This window comes from Xyrauchen texanus, chromosome 23 (genome assembly GCF_025860055.1).
Source record: "Xyrauchen texanus isolate HMW12.3.18 chromosome 23, RBS_HiC_50CHRs, whole genome shotgun sequence".
In the NCBI taxonomy this organism is placed as follows: domain Eukaryota; kingdom Metazoa; phylum Chordata; class Actinopteri; order Cypriniformes; family Catostomidae; genus Xyrauchen; species Xyrauchen texanus.
Window position 1 is genome coordinate 11,252,878 of NC_068298.1, and position 25,226 is coordinate 11,278,103.

The window sequence follows — 25,226 nt, forward strand, 5'->3', positions numbered from 1 at the left end:
CCGTGCATTTTAAGTCTAGGACATCAGTGCGATTCATGCATTAAGAAAACACAGTTTCACAATGAATAAGACGCTATGACTATCATACATTACATGGCAGTCAATTAATAATAACAACTGACATTTTAAAAACACGTCCACGCACGAAAGCCAGAACTTGAAACGACACTTAATGCTCAAGCAAGCCTAACTTTATCTGCAACATGACTGTTTTGTGAAGTGAACGTCTCACGAACAGACATTCAAAAATCAAAATGTTTTATATGAATCTTTTGTGTTTTAAATGTTGCTTGCAATACATTTCGTTTTATCAGGGCACACGATTATGCTGCGTTCCATTCAAGTTGGATGTGGGATATTCCTACTTGATACAGTCGAATATTTGGACATCGACACAATTCTAATCTTTTTGGCTCTATACACCACCACAATCGATTTGAAATGAAACGAACAAGATGTGCTTTAACTGCAGACTTTCAGATTTAATTTGAGGGTATTTACATCCAAATCAGGTGAACGGTGTAGGAATTACAACAGTTTGTATATGTGCCTCCCACTTTTTAAGGGACCAAAAGTAATGGGACAGCATTTGGCTGAATATGAGCAGATAATATTGCCCGAAACACTTCAGAATTCATCCTGCTGCTTTTGTCAGCAGTCACATCATCAATAAATACAAGAGAACCAGTTCCATTGGCAGCCATACATGCCCACGCCATGACACTACCACCACCATGCTTCACTGATGAGGTGGTATGCTTTGGATCACGAGCAGTTCCTTTCCTTCTCCATACTCTTCTCTTCCCATCACTCTGGTACAAGTTGATCTTTGTCTCATCTGTCCATAGGATTTTGTTCCAGAACTGTGAAGGCTTTTTTAGATGTTGTTTGGCAAACTCTAATCTGGCCTTCCTGTTTTTGAGGCTCACCAATGGTTTACATCTTGTGGTGAACCCTCTGTATTCACTCTGGTGAAGTCTTCTCTTGATTGTTGACTTTTACACACATACACCTACCTCCTGGAGAGTGTTCTTGATCTGGCCAACTGTTGTGAAGGGTGTTTTCTTCACCAGGGAAAGAATTCTTCGGTCATCCACCACAGTTGTTTTCCGTGGTCTTCGGGTCTTTTGGTGTTGCTGAGCTCACCGGTGCGTTCTTTCTTTTTAAGAATGTTCCAAACAGTTGATTTGGCCACACCTAATGTTTTTGCTATCTCTCTGATGGGTTTGTTTTGATTTTTCAGCCTAATGATGGCTTGCTTCACTGATAGTGACAGATCTTTGGATCTCATATTGAGAGTTGACAGCAACAGATTCCAAATGCAAATAGCACACTTGAAATGAACTCTAGACCTTTTATCTGCTCCTTGTAAATGGGATAATGAGGGAATAACACACACCTGGCCATGGAACAGCTGAGCAGCCAATTGTCCCATTACTTTTGGTCCCTTAAAAAGTGGGAGGCACATATACAAACTGTTGTAATTCCTACACCGTTCACCTGATTTGGATGTAAATACCCTCAAATTAAAGCTGAAAGTCTGCAGATAAAGCACATCTTGTTTGTTTCATTTCAAATCCATTGTGGTGGTGTATAGAGCCAAAAAGATTAGAATTGTGTCGATGTCCCAATATTTATGGACCTGAATGTATCTCTGACCATAAATGCATTCCATGCCACAATATTCGGAAAATGGCGTTTAAGGAAACAAAACTGCTGTTTTATACACCTGTTTCTGCAGGCTTTGTTAAACAAGCTTTAATATAATGTAATGTGGAAACAAACGTTTAGCGATATTACTTAATAAAGTGAATGTTTATCACTTACTTTGTTTATCTCCCTGAGTGTCGACATGTTTGTGTGACATCATGCACCTGCATCTCGGCAAACTCAGAGTTGAGAATTTCTGCACAAGCCTACAAGTTGTAATTCTGACTTCAAGATGCATTCCATTGCACTTTTCCTAGTAGGAAGTTGTAAAATCTGACTTTCTGAGTTGAATGGAATGCAGCACTACTTTTCAAAACTTGATCCGACACTGAATGCTCAAGCAGCCTAATTTACACTTAGAAAACTCCTGATGTTGCTATAACAATGCAAAAAGCACTTACCAATTTACTTGAAGTGAAAATCAGTCCTCCTTTCCTGTTTAATAAATTAAGCAATCACACGGTCATGCAGAACATCTCGTCTTTTTAAATCCATAAAGATCTCTTTCTCAGCGGCAATAACAGCAGTTATGACAGCCGACTGGTCAGCAAGATCTCGCACTCTTTGCTTTCAAATAACATATATCACTTAAAGCGTGATTGCGTCACTCAAGGCCAGCTAGAAGGCCTCAACAGGGATATATCCTAAAGATCACAACCACTGATCTGACAATTTGACTTTAGTTGCTCAATCATTTGCACAGGGATTCTGAAGAAATTCTGAAGGCCTGACGGGGTGGAGCTCAGACACACACGCTGCTTCAGTTAACGAGATTGGCTTCGGGCATGAGATTTGTGAAACCGTTTCTGACTGGATAAACTTTTCCCTTTTCTCTATTTGTTTGTAGATTAATTAAGAGTGGAAAGCAATTAAAAATACATACAAAAGGTGATTAAGAATGAAAGGATGAAAAATATTTATTTGGCATTTTAGACCAGCAGAGAAGGCTTTGCTGGCCTTGATAATTCGCCACTTCTAGACACATACAAATAACCAAAAACTTACCTGTACCTGACACAGCTGTGTATGGTATTCCCTTGATTGTACTGATGAGATGTGGTGCATCTGGAAGGGGGCCTTGAATTCAATACAAATGAAGTCTGATGAATACAAACAGACAGACCTGCAGCTGTTGGCAGTCCTGATGAGATGGAACATTCCTAACAACACAAGAACAGAATATTCAGCTGCCAGTAAAACAGACAATGACTTTGAACATCCAGTTTTGTTAATCACAAAACTTTCATAAATTGATTACATTAACATTTTAATGCACAATGAAATAATGAGATTTTAGTCTTTTGCATATTTTCCATAGATTCCTTATAATTCGGAGACAGGGGGACACATGGGGAAGATTTCACAAGGGCTGTATAATAGTAGTCAAAAGTGAAACCTACACAAATGTGTGTTTTTTCTAGCAATGGTTTTGCAAGATTGTATCAAACAACTTGTTGTCTTAATTTAGAATAATTTTAATACATTCTATCCTCCAAACTAAAATTCCAATATGATTATATATTTGTTATAGCTGTTTGATAAAGAAGTGAACACTGAAGGCCATTTTTCATAAAAGTCTGTTTGGGGCAAGTTGTCACATTTTAATTGGGCAAGATATTACTTTTTTAAAGTGTTATAGAATTGACACAATTCCATACAAACATTTACATCCCATAATGGCATTTTATAACAGGTGACAACTTACACAACAGTTGATAACATACCAAAGTTTAAACATTTTTGAATGTAGGATAATTCTAGGACAAGTTAAAAATACAGTCACCTTATATGGACCCATCGCTTGCAACATAGAGCCATCATCTGAACTGCTATTATTTTATTTATAACCCCCATCTGGTTAGGACTGGACAGAGACATGAAACAATACAGGATATGCTCCCATGATACACCACAGACTCTCATATTTTGTGGGTGTTTTTGCAATACTGTGACTGACATATTCAATAGAAAATCCATAAATTACACAATCAATACATTTTACCATTTAGCTAGACACTTCTCTTTTTTATTTATTTGTTGACACTTATCCTAAATTCAAACATTCATGTTCAGGTATATCATGCGTCTCAGATAACGTGTTTAGGTAATGTTTTTCTCACAAAATTACAATATATTATGGACAAAAATTCAGTGTTGGGGAAGAGATGGTTTTTGTTGGTTTCCTGTATCCAAAAAAGTAAACCCTCCAAACCCTGTATATATATTGTATATAGAACACAAGCAAAGTCATTTTATCAAAAGGTGCTGCACACAGTAATGAACCAATAATATTCTTTCAAATGTGCTTGAGATAAATGTTAAGGCACAATTTGCAAGACAACAATCATTTATATTTTGAAAGAAATTGTCCATGAATGCAAGAGTGTCTGCAGGTTGTGTAAGCTCTTATCTGAGGCTTTGGTGGCTCCAGAGAGATCGTCTTTTTGAAGCTGTGATTTATGTGCTGCTGTTCTAGATCATGGTGTCTTTGACGATTTTAAAGGTGTCCACATGCATTACTCCAGCCTAAGAAATCGGTAGCCATGTCTGCATTGATCTGAATCTGATCTTGACACAAACTGAATGAACTTAATCAGGAAAGGACCATAGAAGGACAAGTTCAACTTTTATGGTCAGTAGCAAACTCTGTATGTGCCATTTGCATAAGAGCATTTATAACCAGCGGAAGTATTATCCTAAAGTATTCAATGAATGTGCAAACCATTAAACAACAAATTGATTTTGTATTTTATAAGTAAAATTGTTCATTTGTGTGCATAAACGCAAAAATGTTACTCTATGCACTGTTCCTTTTTAAAGGAGAGAAGATCATTTTTATTGATAGAATGTGCTGATTTCCCAATGCATTGCTGGCAATCAAGTTACCTTTCAAAGCACTGAAATATGCAAGATGTTGCAGAATAAGAAATTAGTTCAATTTATAGCCAGTATGTTAGAAATTAGTTCACTTTATTTATTCTAGCTCTAATAGATTTCTTACTCTCAATGACTTTGAAAAATCAAGCAGCATTCATCTGTTCTATATGGCGTTGATGGCTTTATCTATCGGTTCACTCTTATGTTTGCTCATTTAAAACTGTGCTGCATCACAGGCACCAATAAAAATAAGGAATGACTTAGTGTGTCTTCAATGTGTCTTCATTTCACCAAAGTGCATGTTTGAGCATTTCAAGAGAGCCAGTTCAATAGAGACAGCAGAGAGAATACACACACACACACACACACACACACATATATATATATATATATATATATATATATATATATATATATATATATATATATATATATATACATTTTTGTTTTATCCTAAGGCTTCCATTGAGTACTTTCCACATAAAATATATGACACACCTGGATATCAAATGAAGACTAAAAAAACATTTGCTCAGTATGAAACTCCCCATTAGGTGGCCTCATCGACTTGATTTACAGTAGGCTACAGACTGACCATCCAAATATGTGGGTTATGTGTCATCTCCTTCTTAAAATACCTTTTATTATAGACTACGTGTTAAGGTATATATTAGTAGTGAAAATTCTGCCTGGAATCAATGAATTTACTTTAAATTCTACATTCTAGAGAAGGCACCAGAGAATCATATAAAAAGTAACTGTAATAATTCCGCAGATAATCACATGTAATCGTGGAATTAATAGCATTAACATTCAAATTAAATAAAAATAACGGATTCTGAGTTGTGATAGCTCGTAGTAGAATCATAGGCTTTGTGAGTTCATCGTGCTCGTGCACTGGTTGAGCACTCAAGTGTGACCCCGTGCTATTTTTTCTTATTGTTGTTTTCTGCACCGATTCTCAGACTGGAAGCCCCTCGGACACGATACGTCTCGGTGTGTGAAAGGCATTTGTCATGTCACCTGGTGTGGATGTCTTCAAACTCGCGCCGCGCGCGCTTCGAGCAAACGATGCGCATTAGTCGCGTGCAGCTCATGCTGCCATAATATCAACGCTCGTGCATCCTGATGGAATAACAGCGTTTGTCTGAAGGAGATTCGAAGAAGAGTCATTTACCAATGACGTGCAAATAATCCGAGGAGGACACAAAACCAAACTGTATATGGACGGATTTCTAAAGTTTTTCTTCTAGTTGTTTTAATGAATCGTGGTTTCGCAATTTTCGTGCTTTTACCATCGAACGGGATGGTACGAAGCGAAAACAAAGCAATATTTTTAGTAGTATCTAACATTTGTTAGGTGAGGTAAAAACGGGTTATTTACAGTGTTAACATCTAGCCTGCTAAGAGGTAGAAACCCTCTGTGTTGACATTGCAGTTTCGTTTAGCCTATATATTCTCTTAACATTACTTTTATCCGTTGTTTGTAAACCAAAAATGCAGAAACAGGTTATGCATAACCTAAATTATATTGTGCCCTTGAATCCACAACCATCTTATCGCATATGGACACCTATGACACCCATATCAACCGAAATTATAATGGAACGCTGATTGGGTGAGTAATAATTAAAAATAATTAAAGTTATGCAAAGTAACCCATTGACCTTATTTTTCATTGTGATTATTGTTATTTTTCTATGATAGTGTTATTAAGTCTCTAACTTCCACCGTCATGTCAGTCTAACTGATCTAAACTGAATTTAGATTTGCAATGGAACCACAAACTGTAAGCATGAAACCATGATCTTTGGTGGTTTTCTTGTCAAAACAAATATCTTGGGGTAGGTACATGTGGTAAGAAGAAACCATGATCAATATATCAACATACTCTTCTGAAATGGGGCATTTAACCAGTGAGATAAATACCTACACCGCATTTTTTTCTTTCTTAGTAGGCATTTATTTTTCATGACATTCATTTGACCCACAAAATGGCAGTTGTGGATTTGAACTTGACAACCATCATTGACAGTGATTTGATGGAAAGTGACCAATCAACCAGAGTTCTCACCGGTTGCTTTCTTTCCATCCTGATTCTGTCCACCTTACTGGGGAACACAATGGTTTGTGCAGCTGTCACAAAGTTCCGCCACCTGCGCTCGAAAGTCACCAACTTTTTTGTCATCTCTCTGGCGGTGTCAGACCTGCTAGTGGCCATTCTGGTCATGCCCTGGAAGGCTGTTACAGAGGTAGCTGGCTTCTGGCCTTTTGGTTCATTCTGTGACATTTGGGTGGCTTTTGATATCATGTGCTCTACAGCTTCCATCCTGAACCTCTGCGTTATCAGTGTGGACCGATACTGGGCCATATCCAGCCCATTTCGCTATGAGAGGAAGATGACTCCCAGGGTTGCCTTTGTGATGATCAGCATGGCTTGGACACTGTCTGTGCTCATCTCCTTCATCCCAGTGCAGCTGAAATGGCACAAGGCTCAGCCAGTGAGTTTCCCCGATGTCAACACTTCACATGGCGCACTGCTGATGGATAACTGTGACTCTAGCCTTAACAGAACATATGCTATATCCTCCTCTCTCATCAGCTTCTACATTCCCGTTGCCATCATGATTGTGACGTACACACAGATTTACAGAATCGCCCACAAACAGATTAGAAGGATCTCAGCACTGGAAAGGGCAGCAGAGAGTGCGAAGATCCGGCATGACAGCATGGGCAGCAGCTCTAATGTGGATTCTGAGAGCTTGTTCAGACTGTCGTTCAAAAGGGAAACAAAAGTGCTAAAAACTCTGTCTGTTATAATGGGGGTATTTGTTTGCTGCTGGATGCCCTTTTTCATCCTGAACTGTATGGTGCCATTTTGTAAGCACAGTCTGGTCAGTAGAGACACCCATCTCCCCTGCATCAGTCCAACGACATTCAATGTATTTGTCTGGTTTGGATGGGCAAATTCTTCTCTTAACCCAATCATATACGCCTTCAATGCCGACTTTCGCAGAGCTTTTGCTATCCTATTGGGGTGCCAAAGACTCTGTCCAGGAAGCAATAGCATGGAGACACCTAGTCTGTACAAAAACTGAAAAGCATCATTCTCCTCTGTGTTAGATCAGAGGGAACCCTCAATGTGTGGACAGATTGGCTATGTGAGCCTGTGTCACACCAATCCTTTGCCAAGGAAGGCTGTTGGAAATCATGAGGAAATAGATATGGAATTAAAGACTCTGGGAAGAAAGCCCTCCTGCTGTGCTGGAGAGCAAGGACAGCATCTCTGACGTTCCTAAAGCAAAGCCAATCTCTATGTAAGCTATACTTTCCCAAACAATGACGCATGGGTGGCCTGTGGGTTCCAGGTGGTTCACAGGCTATTACAGTAATTGAAGTGACTTGCAAAATTTAGACAAGCAATTATTTAATGTCCTTCACAATGATATGCAAAGCAAAGAATGATTATTACATTTACAGACATTTGAAGAAACTATAAAATAATAATATATGTGAAGCTGAACTGCCGGGCAAAACTGCAATACAATGGAACAAATGTTGTTACTGTAAATGACAAGCGTGGATAAAATGTTCTTCAAGGAATATTCCAGCTTTAATACATCTCAATCGACAGCAATTGTGTCATAATATTTATAACCACCAAAAATAATTCAAATAATTTATTTAAAAAAAAGAAGCAAAAGTCGAGGTTACAATGAGGCAATTAGAATATAAATAAATCGGGACAATTTTTTTAGGGTTAAAAGGCAAAATGTGAAGCTTGTAATTTTATTAAAGCACTTACATTAATTATTAGGTTAAGATTATGTATTATTCTAATTGTGAAGTTATAATTGTTGTTGTTTTTTACAGTCATTTTAGGTTATATGCTGTAATGTCATCATGACAACAAAGTTGTAACGATGGATATAATTTTACACAGAAATTGTTAGGTAGTGATTTTATTCCCACAATATATCCTTTGTTTACGTCTTGTGGCAATACTTTTGGCCACATTCACTTCCATTGTAAGTGTCTCACTGTAACCCAGATTTTTGCTTTTTTTTTTAAAGAAAAGGAGAAATTATTTTTGTGTTAATCAAAATTATGCCACAAATGCTGTCAATAGATCTTAACTTGTATTGAACCCAGAATTTTCCTTATGTATTCTTCCTAATATATTCTCATGCCAACGGTATTTGAAATATCATTGACTTATGAACCATTTCAGCCATTTCTAGTCAAATTCAGTGCAATCAGAGTCTAATACACCACTGCTTGAAAATCCTCATCCTATTCACTCTCATTACATTTTCTTTAAATCTTTGCCTTATTCATGAGACTTTGCATTTGTTTTTCCAAAACAAGTGGACAGATGGTCAATCATGAGAATTCCATCCCATTATTGCTGTAATGAACATGTATATTGTTCTCTGGTTCTCATTCTCTTCAAAGCCTCTGATCCATTATTAAACTGTGAAATATTAACACTAAGACTAAAAGAACAGATGGCCATAAAATAAAAATGTAGATGTGGCGGTGAGCAATGAAGTCAGTTATGGTTAACAAGTAATAGATCTATTGTTGTTAAGATTGTAATTATGTTCTAAATGAGTATGGGATCCTCAGCAACAGTACAAAATACAAAGTACAAAATTGTTACTGTGCTAGTGGATGTGATGCAATGTGCCATGTGGTAATGTGGAAAATTATACATTGCGCCCAAGTGCTACATGGGCGAGAACCGCAGAAAGTCTGCTGCAAATTGAATGTAATTAATTGTGATGAGTCTGTAACGTCTAATTATGTTATAAACAATTTATGGTATTTCCTTGGCAGAGAATTGTGTCGTGATTTCACAACTCTACTTGGGGATGTAACTTGTTTTTACACAGTACATTTACTGTTGTGGTGTTTAGAAAGATTGAGTCTGTGATCTACCAATACAATGTTGAATTAGAGTTATGTCATAATCATATTAAAAGCTGAAGTGTGTGACTTTTTGAGGATAAAATGCTGTACCAATTCAATATGCAGTGACCCATATAAGCAAGTAATTTCCCAAAGAGTCTAAACATTGGCTGTGGTTCAACATTGGCTCAACCAATGGTCTGAGTTTGGGGGGACTATCTGTTTAACCAACCAATGTCAGATGGGGCGAACTATTGGAACACACATTAACACGTACATTTTTCAATACCGTTTGGTGACACAAGTGGCACAGAAATTACACACTTCACCTTTAACTTGCCTAATAATTTACATCTGATGAGAAAGTGAATGCTGTTATGCAAACATCAGGATTCAGAGTGTTACTCATTCTATTGGCTTTTGGTGAATTAAAAGATGTGTTAATTTTCTCCTTGTGATTATTGTGCTTGTTTGGCTTTCAGCTTCAATCTACAGAAAGCAAGATTTCTCTATCGGTGTCAATGCTTTCGGTCTAGACAATTCATACAAATATCCCTGGATTCATAATTCCTCGGGACTCATGCACTTATTCTTCCGTTGAAAAAACTTGAATAGGAAACAATAGCAGGCAGGAGGATATGCCTCTCAACACTTTAAAGTTCCATTTGTTATCGTCAAGCTGTCTTGACACAGTGCAAAGCTGGCATAAATAGAGATAATAAGCTCAGGCCCAGCTCAGAGGAACTGGGGAGTAAATTTGTTTTTGTTTACCTGCCTCTATGAATGTGTAAAAGCCAACCTCTCACAGCAGGGCCCTCAAAGCTGACATTATCACTCAGCTTCAAATTCCAAACTCTCAGATGAGGTGAAATAGGAAGCATATTGGATGAGTTATTAAACAGGAGATGCTGTACATAAGATCCAGAAACAGCAGTGCGTGAGTCATCAATGTCATTTGATGCTATACGCTGTATTGTGTTTGGTCCATGTCAGCAGACAGGAAACAGTGGGAACACTGGGTAATTAGACTAACGAAGAGCTTTAAAATCGTATAGCATGCATGTACATTTGTAATGGACAGATACCAGAGGAGTGGAAATTAGATTTACTAAACCCTCTGGAAATAATGCAACGTGACAAACTATCAAAGCAGACTTGGCTTCACAACCATGTAATGTTCAGATAAACAGTGGCCCCTAAAAAAATTATTTCAACACTTAAGCCGCATTTATATGCATGAATTTCATTGCATTGGGAACAAAATATCAAATAAAGTGGCATTAGCAAACAAATTATTCCAGATCTTTTGTCAGAACTTGTTTTAATTTTCTTAGCTATTTTTTGTAACCAAGCTGTCCCACTTGCATTTTAGTGGATGTATGAAGTTAGTCCCCCTCAAGTTCACACTGTGGTTGGACTCACAGGTGTAGTTCATCACATTAACTATGGACGTGTTCCACTAACTGTTCGCATCCAAAGAGTGTCTAAATACTTTTTGTCTTCATTTTAAACAGTATATTTTTTATCCTTTAAACCTAACAAACTTATTTTGTGAACTGTTTTGCTACCATTCTTTAAAATAAAAGCCAATTGGTTGTATATTTTGTTATCTAATGCCATGATATTCATACATTTTTAAGTGTGGCTTAAGTGTCCAAATACACTGTGTGGCCACTGAAGTAGTCTTTAAAAGTAACTGGCTACTAGTGACCTCAGAGAGAGAGACAGGAAAAGGCCCCTTCGAGAAAGACTTGCATAACCGGTCTATTACAGCAATCTTCCAGCAATGTCAGTTCTGGGCAAAATGCAGCAGAACCATATCTGCGCTTCACTGTCTTCTGGGACTGCCCCATAGCTGCCTATATATACCAGTGGAAAAAAAATGGAGAAATTAGAATGTCCATTCTCTGCTGTATGCAAAGTCTTGGCATTAAAAGGAGCATGATGGAAGTGCAACCAACCACTTTAGATTCTCATTTAAAATGTATAGGCTAAATCACAACTGATACTGTAATGTATTTCCAGAACTAATGCATTTCTAATGGCTCCCATACAATTGCTGTGACAAATTAATAAGTAAAGGGTCAGGAACTGTGAGGGACGCAGCGGGAATGCGTCAACAGATCCTCATGTCGACTGACAGCGCTGCACTTGTCATAGGGTGCAGTGACTGCTGTACATACCAATGTCTTAATGCTACTGCATGGGTGAGCGATGTGTTTGTTTTTGCACAGCCGTTTATCTTGTCAGTGATGCTGTCAATCAACCTTCAGACACTTTCCCCAGCTTTGTTACTGTAGGGTACGATGGGGAAATAGGCACACCTTAATGAAAACTAGCTTTTTTTCTGTTTACAAAGTATATCAATATTCAAGCAATACATTTATTTTTATTGAAGATTGATGGAGCAACATCATTTGTGTGAAAATAAATTACAACAGAAGGTTGTTTTGAATTAAATACTTAAAAATAAAAAGGCAAGGGGGCCACACCTGGTAAAATCATCCAGGGGGGTTATAATGATATAAAGATAAAGATACCGGGGCAATACGTAGTTATAGGGCACAACTTGTCAACTTATGCAAATACTTTTGAGACAGCAAGATGCTTTTTTGCATAACAAATTAAGATAATGCTTATTCAAAATAACCACTTCAGAAAAAGGTGCATAATAAATCAAAATGTACAGTACAGCCCCATTGTACCCTAAATGAGCTAGGGCTGTATGTCTATGACAGAAATCCTAATTGACGATTACTTCCTTGATTTTGTAATTGTGAATAATTACAATTAATACAAATGACAATTAAATACTAATTTTAGGTGGATTAACTGCATTCCATATTCTTTATGTAGGCTGTACATCCAGAACTCTCAAAGAACTGTGTTCTTGAATCACTTTAGAGCTGTTTTATCAGTAAATCAAGACTTGTTTTCTAAATGGTCAACTTCAAATTGGCCCTCTTAGAATCATAAAAAATTAAGTTGTTATATTAATTTGGAATAAATTGAATAAATACACAGAAGCAACAAACTTGTCTGTGATTTGTTACAATGTTAAACCACTTCAAAACACACGATAAATAGATAATAAAATATGAGTAGCCCTGGATTACTATAATTTACTATAATTTTACCATAATTATAATTTAATTTATCATTTTAATGGTTAGTTCATTCCGGCAGCTGCAACTGACCCAATGCTAAGTCTTGCCTTAAAAGCATTTCTGACCAATCCTATCTTAGCAACTGTTGCCGTCCTCCATTTCTCTTACAAGCGTTTGCTTTTTTCCCAATGAGAGTCTACGGGAGCAATGTGTGTTTGAGTAGTTTTAAGCAGAGTTTTAAAGAAATTTTAAAAAAAAAACATCGTACAAAAACATCCCAGTCTCTACTGTTTTCAATCAAATTACTGTGTAATTTAAACAATTTATTTGACAAAAATGTCCGATAAATATGCCGTAAAATGGCACTCTTCATTCCAGCCCACGTAAGAATGGTAATCTCGATTATGTTTTCTAATAATAACGGTGTACACCTATGAGCAGCGTTGAATTTGTAAGTCGGAAACAGGTATCAACTGTACCTGTGCCCGGCATTACACCATGAAGACGAGTGGGTTCAACATTTTGAAAGCAATAAAACATTGTACCACTAAAATAATCTCTGCAGCCATCAGGCAATTTTCCCTATAAATCCATCCTAATCTTTGCAGTCCATTCACTTGTCAGGCCCAAATGTTGCGCATATTTTGCCAAAAGAAGCCTCTGAGTGGGACTTAACAGCGATGAGCACATTCCTCTCCAAAAATGAAAACATGTTTGAGAGCAGGATTATCCTAAATCGATTGACAAAAATAAAAATAAAACAGTTGAATAAACTGTGTTGACAATGATTGAAACAGGGCAGTGAGCTTAGAATAAACCCTCCACTTCAGGGTACACATGCTGTCACAGATCTGATTGTATATCAATGCTTTTTAGTTACAGCAGTATTACACGAGCAAGAGTGCTGTTGGATTTAGCACCCTTGTGATAACAAGAAGTTAATATCTAGGCTAGTTCTGGTCCTCAAATTTGACTGAGCAAGTAGCATTCCAAAAGTGCTGATATACAGTCTAACAGCACTGGGATGCTTCACTATTTGTAGAACTCTGCTTGTTTGTGTTTTCCTTATCTTTCCATATAGTGCTGGGGATTTGGATTTATCATTCAAATGATAAAAAACCCAATCATCTTGCAATGTTGGGTTTCCATGTTTTATGGGGACTTTCCATAGACATAATGGTTTTTATACTGTACAAACTTTATTTTCTATCCCCCAACCCTAACCCTGCACCTAAACCTTACCCTCTAAATTTTTTTAAAGATTTTTAAATTTTCAAAAAACATAATTTAGAATAATATATAAGCTGTTTTCCTCATGGGGATCGATAAATTGTCCCCACAATGTAAAAAATGTTGGGCTTTAGTATCCTTATGGGGACATTTGGTCCCCACAAAGTCATAATAACAAAGTGTGTTGAGCACCCTTTTGTGCATCATCATCCCATGTACACTCTTTGAGGAATATTTCAAGATCTACTTTTCATTTTCTGTTGTGTTTGGGCTCGTTTGAATTAGGCATGGGCACGAGTGCTCAAGGACTCGTGTACTCGGACATGGCAGCAATGATCGATCATGATAACGATGATCGATAGTGATCAGGCATGATGTGACTTTTCACTTAATTTGAAATCCAGTGACAATTACCTGACAACTAAACACAAACGTGTCAAAGAGGGAGTTTATTTTTAATTTTGAAGGAGGCGAGAACCGGCTTGGCAATATAAATAATAGTTTAATGATAAACTGAACAGAAAACACACAAACATAAACACAGAGCAGCTGCATGTCATTCTCTCTCTCTCTCTCTCTCTCTCTCTCTCAAACTGTCGTCGACGGCCGCCTTTATCCCTCGCTGGCCCCCATAAGGCTGATTGTGGACTGGGCCTTGTGTTCCAGCCTGGCCCCGTCCTCATCTGCTCTACATATACATTGTGACTTTGAGGGGTACATTGATTATCAGAGACTTCTCATGGCAAACAAACTGATTTGTTAAATGGAACACAATGCAGCATCTTCAAAACTGAACTTCAACTTAACAAGCATATTAAAATGCAATGGTTATAGCGTCCCCTGTTATTTGAAAATTACTGTTCAGACAGTCACTAAAAACTGGTGCATACTTACTAAGAGTACTACAAGAACCTGAAGGAAGAACAGACAGAAAGATTTAAATTCACCAAGAAAACACTTTCTATCAAAGCAACTGAATGCTTTTTCTATCTCTTCCAAATACATGTTTTCAATGTTTATTGTGCACACCTCCAACATTTTATGTGGCAAACTCGTAAAATCACCCCTCTGTGAAGTTTTCTGCAACTCATTATTGAAATTCTCTATTATTAGACTATTATTGTTGTCTTTTTGGATGGAAAATAATGCTCAGACTTAAGGAAAACTATAGATCGGCTTTATTCTATTAATGCTTAAACACTATTAAGTCTACAATAAAGATTTCGGTCAGGAACTAATCAAAATGATTCACTGATTCACTCTTAGTACATCAGACGCTCATTTGTCACCACCTAGTGACATTTCCAGAATGGGTCACTGAACTAATCAGTTAATAAAATGTAACAAAATTGGGAAACAGAAGCAAGCCTCACCAAAATACTCTTTATTTTGCAGCTAATTCTACACAATTGAAAACTTGAATAAACTTGAATCACTAAAAATAGCTGGAATTGATGCTTTTAGATTAATCTTTAATAAAAATATACCCAGAAATGTTTTCGTGGACCAGTGATTGTCTTACTATTTTCGCCCCTCATGAGTTTGCATCCCTGTAATTTGTTGTGGCATTGCTAGAACAAATCTACAAATTAAAAAAGAAGCAAATTTGTTGGTTTTTCATTACCCATTTAGTGCTTTTGCAACCTGTGTCCACACAGTGTAGCCTACTATTTTTTTTTTGGCATAGCCGAATTTTAAACATTACAAGAAAACACACTACTAAGACGGACAGAAAACATGGACAAGTTCTTGAAAAGGAAAATTATTGACGATGGTTAGCCTATGTGGGATAGTGGTGTGCCGAAGAATTTTTTAGTCGTAAAAAGTGTGCCGTGGCAAAAAAAGGTTGGGAAACAATGCACTAAGACTCACTGCAGTTTTACAATGCACTTTATGGTTTTACTAACTCTGATATACACTAGCCAAAGGTTTGGAATAATAAGATCTTGAGATAACAGATTTTGCTCTTATGGAAAGATATTGTCCCATTCAACTGATCAAAATGTATAGGACATTAATAATGTGAAAAATTACTGTTACAATTTGAAAACAAAATTGCATATTTACTCTTGCATATAACTTCTTAAACTACTTCAAAGTGTTCTCATTAAAAAATCCTCAACATGCAGCAATGACAGTGTGGCAGCGGGGGCGTGGTCAAGCGCCCGTCCGGGAGAGGAAAGCGATAAGGGCACTTACACCTCAGCTAAATTATGCCTAACACCTGTCTCTAATTCCAGTGAGCACGAGGAGAGCGGCATAAAAGCAGACTCCGAGCCTCCAGTGGGGAGAGAGAGCCCAAAAAGGAACTCAGTGTGCCATATGTTTGAGTCTGTTTCAAAGTGCTATTTGTAAGACAGCAATTAAAAAGCCTACCTTCAGTTATTTGAACCCCGCTTCCTGTGTCCTCCTTGACCATCGTTCCCGTAACGTTGTTACAGACAGCTTTGTAGATCCTTGTTATTCTAGCTGTCAGTTTGTCCAGATACTCAGGTGACATTTCACCCCACACTTCCTGTACTTGCCATAGATGTGGCTGTCTTGTCAGGCACTTCTCACGCACCTTACAGTCTTGCTGATCCCACAAAAGCTCAATGGGGTTAAGATCCATAACACTCTTTTCCAATTATCTGTTGTACAATGTCTGTGTTTCTTTGCCCACTCTAACCTTTTAGTTTTGATTTTCTGTTTCAAAAGTGGCTTTTTCTTTGCAATTCTTCCCATAAGGCCTGCACCTCTGAGTCTTCTCTTTACTGTTGTACATGATACTGGTGTTGAGCGGGTAGAATTCAATGAAGCTGTCAGCTGAGGACATGTGAGGCGTCTATTTCTCAAACTAGAGACTCTGATGTGCTTATCATCTTGTTTAGTTTTACATCTGTCCTTCCACATCTCTTTCTGTCATTGTTAGAGCCAGTTGTCTTTTTTCTTTGAAGACTGCAGTGTACACCTTTGTATGAAATTTATTTTGCAATTTCAAGCATCATATAGCCTTGATTCCTCAAACAAATGACTGATGAGTTTCTAGAGAAAGCCGTTTCTTTTTTGCCATTTTTGACCTAATATTGACCTTAAGACATGCCAGTCTATCTATTGCATACTGTGGCAACTCAAAAACAAACACAAAGACAATGTTAAGCTTCATTTAACAAACCAAATAGCTTTCAGCTGTGTTACCATACTAAATTGTTAATTTTGTACTAGAAAATCACTTGCCATTATATCAAGGCAAGTGATTTTCTAGTACCAAATTAGCAATTTAGTATGAATACTCAAGGATAAGGTGTTGGAATGATGGCTGCTGGAAATGGAGCCTGTCTAGGTTTGATCAAAAATTAAAAAAATGTAAAATAGAGGTGTTGTTTTTTTACATCTTGATTAATGTCCTGACTGTACATTGTGATCAGCTGAATGCCACTTTGGTGAATTAAAGTACCAATTTCCTTCCAAAACAGCAAAATCTTTACATTATTCCAACTTTTGGCTGCCAGTGTAATTATATAATATAATTGTTGTGATGACAAATTAGCAAATAATGAGAATGAAACTGTTCTTATTTGTCAGCATATTAAAAAGTATTATTTCAGAATTGGTAGAATCAGCTATATGAATGGTAAAGTCCAGATTCTAAGCTTTAAAATGACACCTATTTTGTTGAGATCAAGCTGTTATTGATTTATTAAGTAATTAGTAAATAAAGTAATTTCATGTAATTATATTTATTTTATATTAACAGTTGTATGATCATACTTATCATTTATACTTTGCAATGTAAGTCATGGAGCATGCATAAGAGTAATGCTATATTGTCTAAATTAAACAACAGCATCCCTTGTTGGACTGTGATCAATGATGATACAGTTTGTGCCAGCAACATGTGATACTTGAGAAATGTAGAATGAAGCAGAGCATAATGAATGTAACAGATTAGAGGCTGATTGTTTGGCCTTTCAAAAAATAGGAATCGTGTTCCCATTGAAGGACAGAGTCAGGGTAAGCTGTGTCATGTTTGAATGGATTCGATGCTAATGCACTGCCCTGTAGGCCTGTTTTTGAAGTGAGGCCTGTCCAATCTGACTAATCTCATCAAATCACTGCCATTCCCAGACAGATGCCCTCTATCAACAAAACAGAACACTCGGCTCGCACTAGATGAAAGTGATGGAGACATATTTTTTCTTAGCGTTCCGTCCTGAAAAAACACAAATGCCTTGGCAAGAAATTGAAATTGGAGGTGCTAATTCCCAGATCGTGAAAGACAATGTTACCAAAGATAAGCACAATCAAGCATAACTGAGATACCTGCTTTCTGCCAACATTTGGATTTCAAACAAGGGCATCCAGCACTCAAATTATGTTAAAGCACTTCCGTTGCATCAGGCTCACCTTAGGGACACCTGAATTGAAATACCCAGCTGCATGAGTCATACACAACAATGGAAAACAAGCTGCACAAACATTAAAAAAAAAAAAAAAAAAAAACAGACTTAAAAAATATTGGACTGGTGCCCTAATATACAATTACCTCTCTTGAAAATCCAAATTCACATTGGAACCAGCAAATAGCAGGCTAAATATGGCTCTGTTGGATAGGAAGAGTCAAATAAACTGCAGCCGTGTAGAGTTTGAGTTGCTCTTTGCATCCTGAATATTTCATTTGTAATGTAATCTAGAAAATGTGGCTGCAGTGACATCATGAACAAGGGCTTTTTAGTCTCTCAGTTTAGGCCTACCCTTTCAAAAGACACTTCGGCAAGCAAAACAATTTGCCAAATTAGCAAGTCTAGTTTCCAGTCATTATTTACACACTGAATGCTTTTGTGACCTTCTCGAAAGTGATGTTGCAACTGTGCTGTGGTACAGAACAATGAATGCAGGACTTTTTGTATGTGCTAAGAAGAATTTTATGAATTTACATAATGAAACATTGCAAAAACAAAAGTTTTAGGTGTAAATGTATATGAATCTATGAGGGAAAAAGTGCAATTATTTACAGTAGATTTTGTAACTGATCACCATTTATTTTTCACCACTTAAACCAAAGTTTTTTTTAACCTTTTTAATCACCAAGCTTTATTTATTTATATATTTAAAAAAAAATTTTTTGAAAATAATTTAAACTGTCCTGCAGCCTGACAAAGTTTCTGTAGTCTCTCGATTCATATGAGATCTCAAACTGCAAAAATATTATTGGCAATAACAATGTAATTTATCACAATCCTAAATCAGTGTTATTAATGAAAACTAAATAAAAAAATTACATTTTAAAAGAAATACAAATTTAAATAAATATTTAAAGAAATAAAATAAATATGGAAATTATTGGAAAAAAACATTTGAAAATACTTTTCAACAATGTTGTATAATTTAAGTTTTAGTTTTTGAAAACACAGTAGGGTTAATATGGGAAAAGTGGACCACTTTGTGAAATTGTACTATCTTTATTTTAATAATGATCCAAATGCCACATAACATGACATTACACCATGAAAGAATGGTAGGATGGTAGGATGTCTCCTACCTTATTCAAAAGCAAAAATACTCAATACTGGGAAGAAGAACCATTGAAGACCTTCTTTTGTCAAAATCCCAGATTTTTTTTGGCAGTATTGGTAAAGTGGGGCAGATTTTTTATTTTATTTCTTATACACTTTCAGATCAAAATACATCATACTGTATGTAACATTTACAAACATTAAGCCAACTTTTACTTTTTATCACCTTAAAATTATTTGCCTAAAATTTCTGTCATTTTCTTTACCATTGATTTTCAACACAAAAAGGCAAAGCGTGAAATCTAATGAAAAATAAACTTTGAAAAATAAATGAAATAAATGAATGATAATGTATTACAAAACAGAAATAAAAAATAAATAGTCCAAAACTACAATAACCCTGAATTAAACTCTGCTCTGTACTGACAACATAATGTAACCTTATTTACTGTTTAAAAATAAAGTGGTTGTGGTGTAGTGGGTTAAAGCACGTAACTGTTAATCAGAAGGTCGCTGGTTCGATCCCCACAGTCACCACCATTGTGTCCTTGAGCAAGGCACTTAACTCCAGGTTGCTCCGGGGGGATTGTCCCTGTAATAAGGGCACTGTAAGTCACTTTGGATAAAAGCATCTGCCAAATGCATAAATGTAAATGTAAAGTGATCTACAAACTACTGCTTCAGACAAAAGTCTTTTAATTACTGATTGTGGTCATCAGAGACACTCTCATCTAGAACAATTTTATTGTTGCTCTACAACATTCATCAATGAAATGCCATTCTTGTTAAAGCCTGTGCTCTTTTATAAAAAGGATGAAGATGAGCTGTATCTTTACACATGTGCCCCACAGTCCAATGGAGCAATTGATGACTCACTGAATATAGGGAGCAACCACAACAGCTTCCAGAAGAAGAAGAAGAAGAAAAGAAGAAGAATGGTTGAGGGAACAGCCGCACATATTCACCCCACACCACATGCAAGAGTGAAACAAACAGGGGTTTTCAACCATTCAGAACATCATATTTAAATGTGCATTCAGAAACTTTTATCTTTATGTCACCTTGGACTGACACTGACACCTAGCAGCTTGGATGCAGCATCATTTAAAATCAATAGATTTCAGTTTAAGAAATGCAATTTGCCATTGCAGAAATGTAGTATTCACAGTCAGCCATGATTACTTTAATCAATGAGTAAAAGTGTCAAATAACAGGACGGTTACTGAGATTAAGCTAGTAGTATTCTGCTGGTCATGTGATTCTAAATTGGCAGCCCCCATGAGGGTGTCCCTGCCCCATGTAGAATAAAACATCTTTTATAAGGTTACTGATATGTCTGAGTCTTCATTTTATTGTGAGTGCTCATGATTTCCTACATATATTGCAAAGTTACAATTCATGTCTTTAGGAGTAACAGTTTTTTTAATGAGGAAATAAATACTTAGTGCACCTTTAAATAATATAACTAATGTTCTGCATGCTAAACACAAATGATACATTAAAATATAGACCTTCACTTACCTTTTTCAGTGTGAAGGTTGCCTGTTTCTGAAAGCACATCATGCCGATCTGTGATCCAATGCTTGACACAGGTAGTCCCAAATCAACCTCCTCTGTCAATAAACGTGAGCATTATTTGTTTTTGATGCAAGTATGGTTCACAGAATGGTCTGGCTGGTCATTGTAAATTTTTGGCTTGTTAACCCTTACACTTTAGGGGCCAAAAAGTCAACCGGCTTGTCTTGAAAGTTGGGTGTGTTAAAATAAGTTTCACAAGATTTAAACTATCATTTGCAACCACTTCACAACATTGTGGACGTGGTTCATTATTGATGCGCGTTCTGTCTTTATCTTTTTTACTTGAGCGTATATGCCTACAGCAGCCGCAGGCCGTGCATTTTAAGTTTAGGCCTTCACTGTGATTCATGCCATTAAGAAAACGCAGTTTCACAATGAATAATCATCCATTACATGATAGTCAACTAGTAATACCAATTAACATTTTAAAAACAAGTTCATGCACCAAAGCCAGAACTTGAAAGGACACTTAATGCTCAAGCAAACCTAATTTTAAATGCAGCATGACTGTTTTGTGAAATAAACATAAAAAATCATAATTTTTCATATGAATCTAGAGAGACAGCAGGCTCAAATCGCGGCAGCGGCATCTAGCAGCGGCTCTTCTGGTGCCATGCTCAGATGCCGCTGGGTTAACGGCATGTGCTGCTTTTTGTGGCCGGTGCCACTGAATTTAAATTGCATATGCCGCCGTTTATGGATGATGCCAGTGAATTTCTATGGCATCTGCCACTGTTTATGAATGATGCCACTGAATTTACGAGGCATCTTCTCTTGGACTATTTAAAGGGACGTTCACCTCTGGCCACTGTACTTTTAACCAATTCATGTCCATAAAAGAAACATCTTTGATTATCCTACTGATTTTATGAATGGTAAATGGGTTTTTTTCCAAAATGAGCAGGTGGAAATACAGAAAGGATGTTTGTTTAGCTACATTGTGTTACTCAATAGCCTATTAAGATTTTGTTTGCTTTGACGTAGATTTTATTCAATTGGATCAGTTTATTTCATTAGATTTTCTATGCGGTATTCCCAGTGATGAGAGAATAACGTCTGTGAAACGTTAATTTTAGAAACTCACTGTAAGTTGACTGACTATCAAGCAATTATTATAATAATATTAGGCCTAAGAGTATTATTTTGAATGTATCATACCTATAATACAATATGATCATATTAAAAAGGCCTTTTTCTATTGGCATACTTAATATTATTTTATAAGACGTTTTTATTGCTATTTACAGGATGAGGTTCCTACATGCAGGAACAAAATATTACATACATCTTCATAACCAAAACCAATTCAAGGAGAGCTACTTTTTTCCCAAGATATTTGTCCTAAAATTTGATTGGCTGTTTATTGGTTACATTATGATTCAAATGCATTCAGAATTCACCAGAATGCAGTAAGTATCTCTGATACTCACATTTTCTTGGGAAAAAGTAAAATAAGGAAAGTACAAATATACAGCTATAAAAGCCAAGCCCGCTGTACTTGTGCTTCTGGACATCAGTTAATATTCTGCCCATGGTTTGAGTCTAGCGATCTATCCACAGGAGTCTGCAGTTGTATGTAAGTGTGTTTATTTCATTGTTTTTAACATTGTCATAGTGGTATTCATTGCTAGATCAGGTGCTGTTTGTTTACTGTCTTGAACGCGGGTCGCTTAGACGTGTGTTTGGTGTGTGTGCGCTATATTTGTGTTGACTTGTCCCATAGTATTCGCTGATAGAATTGTTAGACTTGTTTAAACTTGTCACGTAGGATTCGTTGGTAGATTTGCTTAGACTTCGGGTTGGTTATCCTGTGTGTGTGTAAAACTATCGTCGTTTTAGTGTCTGCAAACAGTGCTTCACTTGTTTTAGAGTATTATTTATTGCTAAAGTGCAGCATAATTTATTTGCGCTGTACAGAAGTTGCGTTTGTTCCCGCGCAACCCTGAGTTTCGGTTTCGGGTGACCACGTGACTAGCTTTGTTGTGATAAGTAGCATTAAGGCGTGGCTGCTTTTTTTCCACTGAACGGCTCGTAAAGTGGTTATTTATTGGAATTAATGCTGACGCGGAAGCGGCAGCGGAAGTGGTGGCCCTCGTGTCAAGCCCTCCTCGTGTGAAGACCTACTTGGGTAAAGACCAGCGAGTCTACCTGTGCGAGTCCACCGAGCAAGGACACCGACAAGGCACTACTCACCAAAGCACTTAAGTATTTTTCTATTCTATCTCTTTATTAGTTTACTTATACATACATACTAACATGTCTAGTTCACTAATAACACATGCCTTCAAGCACATCCCTGTTATCTGTTGCAGACCGTTCACAAGATACAGATGCAAGACAAAACGCAACCCACACAACCTACGGCCGCTTTGCACTCCAACACCTGCTCCACTCTCGTTCTCAGTGGGACTCTGGAACTGCCAGTCTGCTGTGAACAAAGCTGCCTTCATTCCAGCTTTCGCCACGCAGTCCACCCTCAGCATCCTGGCACTGACAGAGACATGGATACGTCCTGAGGATACAGCAACGCCTGCTGCTCTCTCCGACAACTTCTCCTTCTCCCACACCCCTCGACATACTGGTAGGGGTGGGGAACAGGTTTGCTCATTCATAATAACTGGACTTTTTCACCACAGGCTTCACTATGTAACAATACATCTTTTGAATTCCATGCCATTACTACAATGCAACCCACAAAATTACATGTTGTTGTCATCTATCAGCCCCCAGGTCAGCTGACAAGCTTTCTTGAGGAATTGGATGTCCTGCTGTCCTCCTTGCCAGAGGATGGCAGGCCACTTGTGGTTCTTGGTGATTTCAACATACACCAAGACAAACCCCAGGCCATTGAACTGAATACTCTTCTGGCCTCATTTGACTTGGAAAGACTACACACCACAGCAACTCACAGGTCGGGCAACCAGCTGGACCTCATTTTTACACGTAACTGTACCACCTCTAATATTCTTGTTACACCTTTACATGTCTCTGATCACTACTTTGTTCAATTCAACATGATTCTCCCATCCATTGTAAAACCGACCCCACCTTTGGTTTCCTTTCAGCCGTAACCTCCGTTCCCTCTCACCCTCTCACCTTTCCACTGATGTCTCTGCCTCTCTTCCCACAATAAATGTATTTTCCATGCTTGATGTAAACACTGCCACAGACACACTTAGCTCTACTTTAACAACCTGTCTAGACAACATCTGTCCTCTCTCCTCTAGACCAGCACGGACTACACCACCCAGCCCCTGGCTGTCTGACGTCCTTCGTGAACATCGGACTGATCTCAGGGCAGCTGAGAGGAGATGGAGGAAATCTAAAGATCCAGCTGATCTAGGTAAATATCAGCTTCTGCTAGCAACTTTTTCAATTAACGTTAAAACTGCAAAAACTTCATATTACCAGACCAAGATCAACAGCACCACAGACACTCGTAGCTTGTTTAGAACATTTAACACACTTCTCTGCCCTCCCCTCCACCACCTGACACATCACTGACAGCAGATATATTCGCCACATTTTTTACTGATAAGGTTACAGCCATCAGCAATACATTCACAGCACCACACCCTGTCAAACACCTGGCTCCTGTATGCAACCCTTCTTTCCCTATGTTCTCTCCTTTAACTGACACTGAGGTCTCTAAACTCCTCCTCTCCAACCACCCCACAACCTGTTCCCTTGACCCCATTCCATCACACCTTCTCCAGGCCATCTCTCCGTCCATCCTACCGGCACTTACACACATAATTAACACATCCCTTCTCGCAGGCACTTTTCCCACTACATTTAAGCAGGCTCGAGTAACCCCACTGCTGAAAAAACCTGCACTTAACCCCACACAGATAGAACACTACAGACCAGTCTCTCTCATCCCATTCATGGCAAAAACACTTGAAAGGGCAGTTTTCAATCAGATCTCCGCCTGTCTCTCACAGAACAAGCTGCTGGATGACAATCAGTCAGGCTTCAAAAGTGGACACTCCTCTGAGACTGCCCTGCTGTCTGTCATCGAGTCGCTGAGACAGGCGAAAGCTGAATCCAGATAATCCGTTCTGATTCTGCTGGACCTTTCTGCAGCCTTTGACACAGTCAACCATCAGATCCTACTCTCCACCCTCTCTAAACTGGGTATCACTGGAACTGTGCTTGACTGGTTAAACTCTTATCTCTCAGAAAGGTCCTTTGAGGTAGCATGGAGAGGGGAAGTATCCAAGCCACACCAGTTACTTACTGGGGTACCTCAGGGATCAGTGCTTGGGCCACTTCTCTTCTCCATATACACAACATCACTGGGACCCATCATTCAGTC

General features: G+C 37.7%; 1 protein-coding gene across 1 annotated transcript; it reads left to right on the forward strand.

Moving 5' to 3' along the window:
- Window positions 1–6,581: 6,581 nt before the first annotated feature.
- drd1a (dopamine receptor D1a) lies at window positions 6,582–7,901 on the forward strand. Its single transcript, XM_052154843.1, has one exon. It carries the CDS (start codon window positions 6,582–6,584, stop codon window positions 7,683–7,685), a length of 1,104 nt encoding a protein of 367 aa, XP_052010803.1. The 3' UTR covers window positions 7,686–7,901.
- Window positions 7,902–25,226: the final 17,325 nt, after the last annotated feature.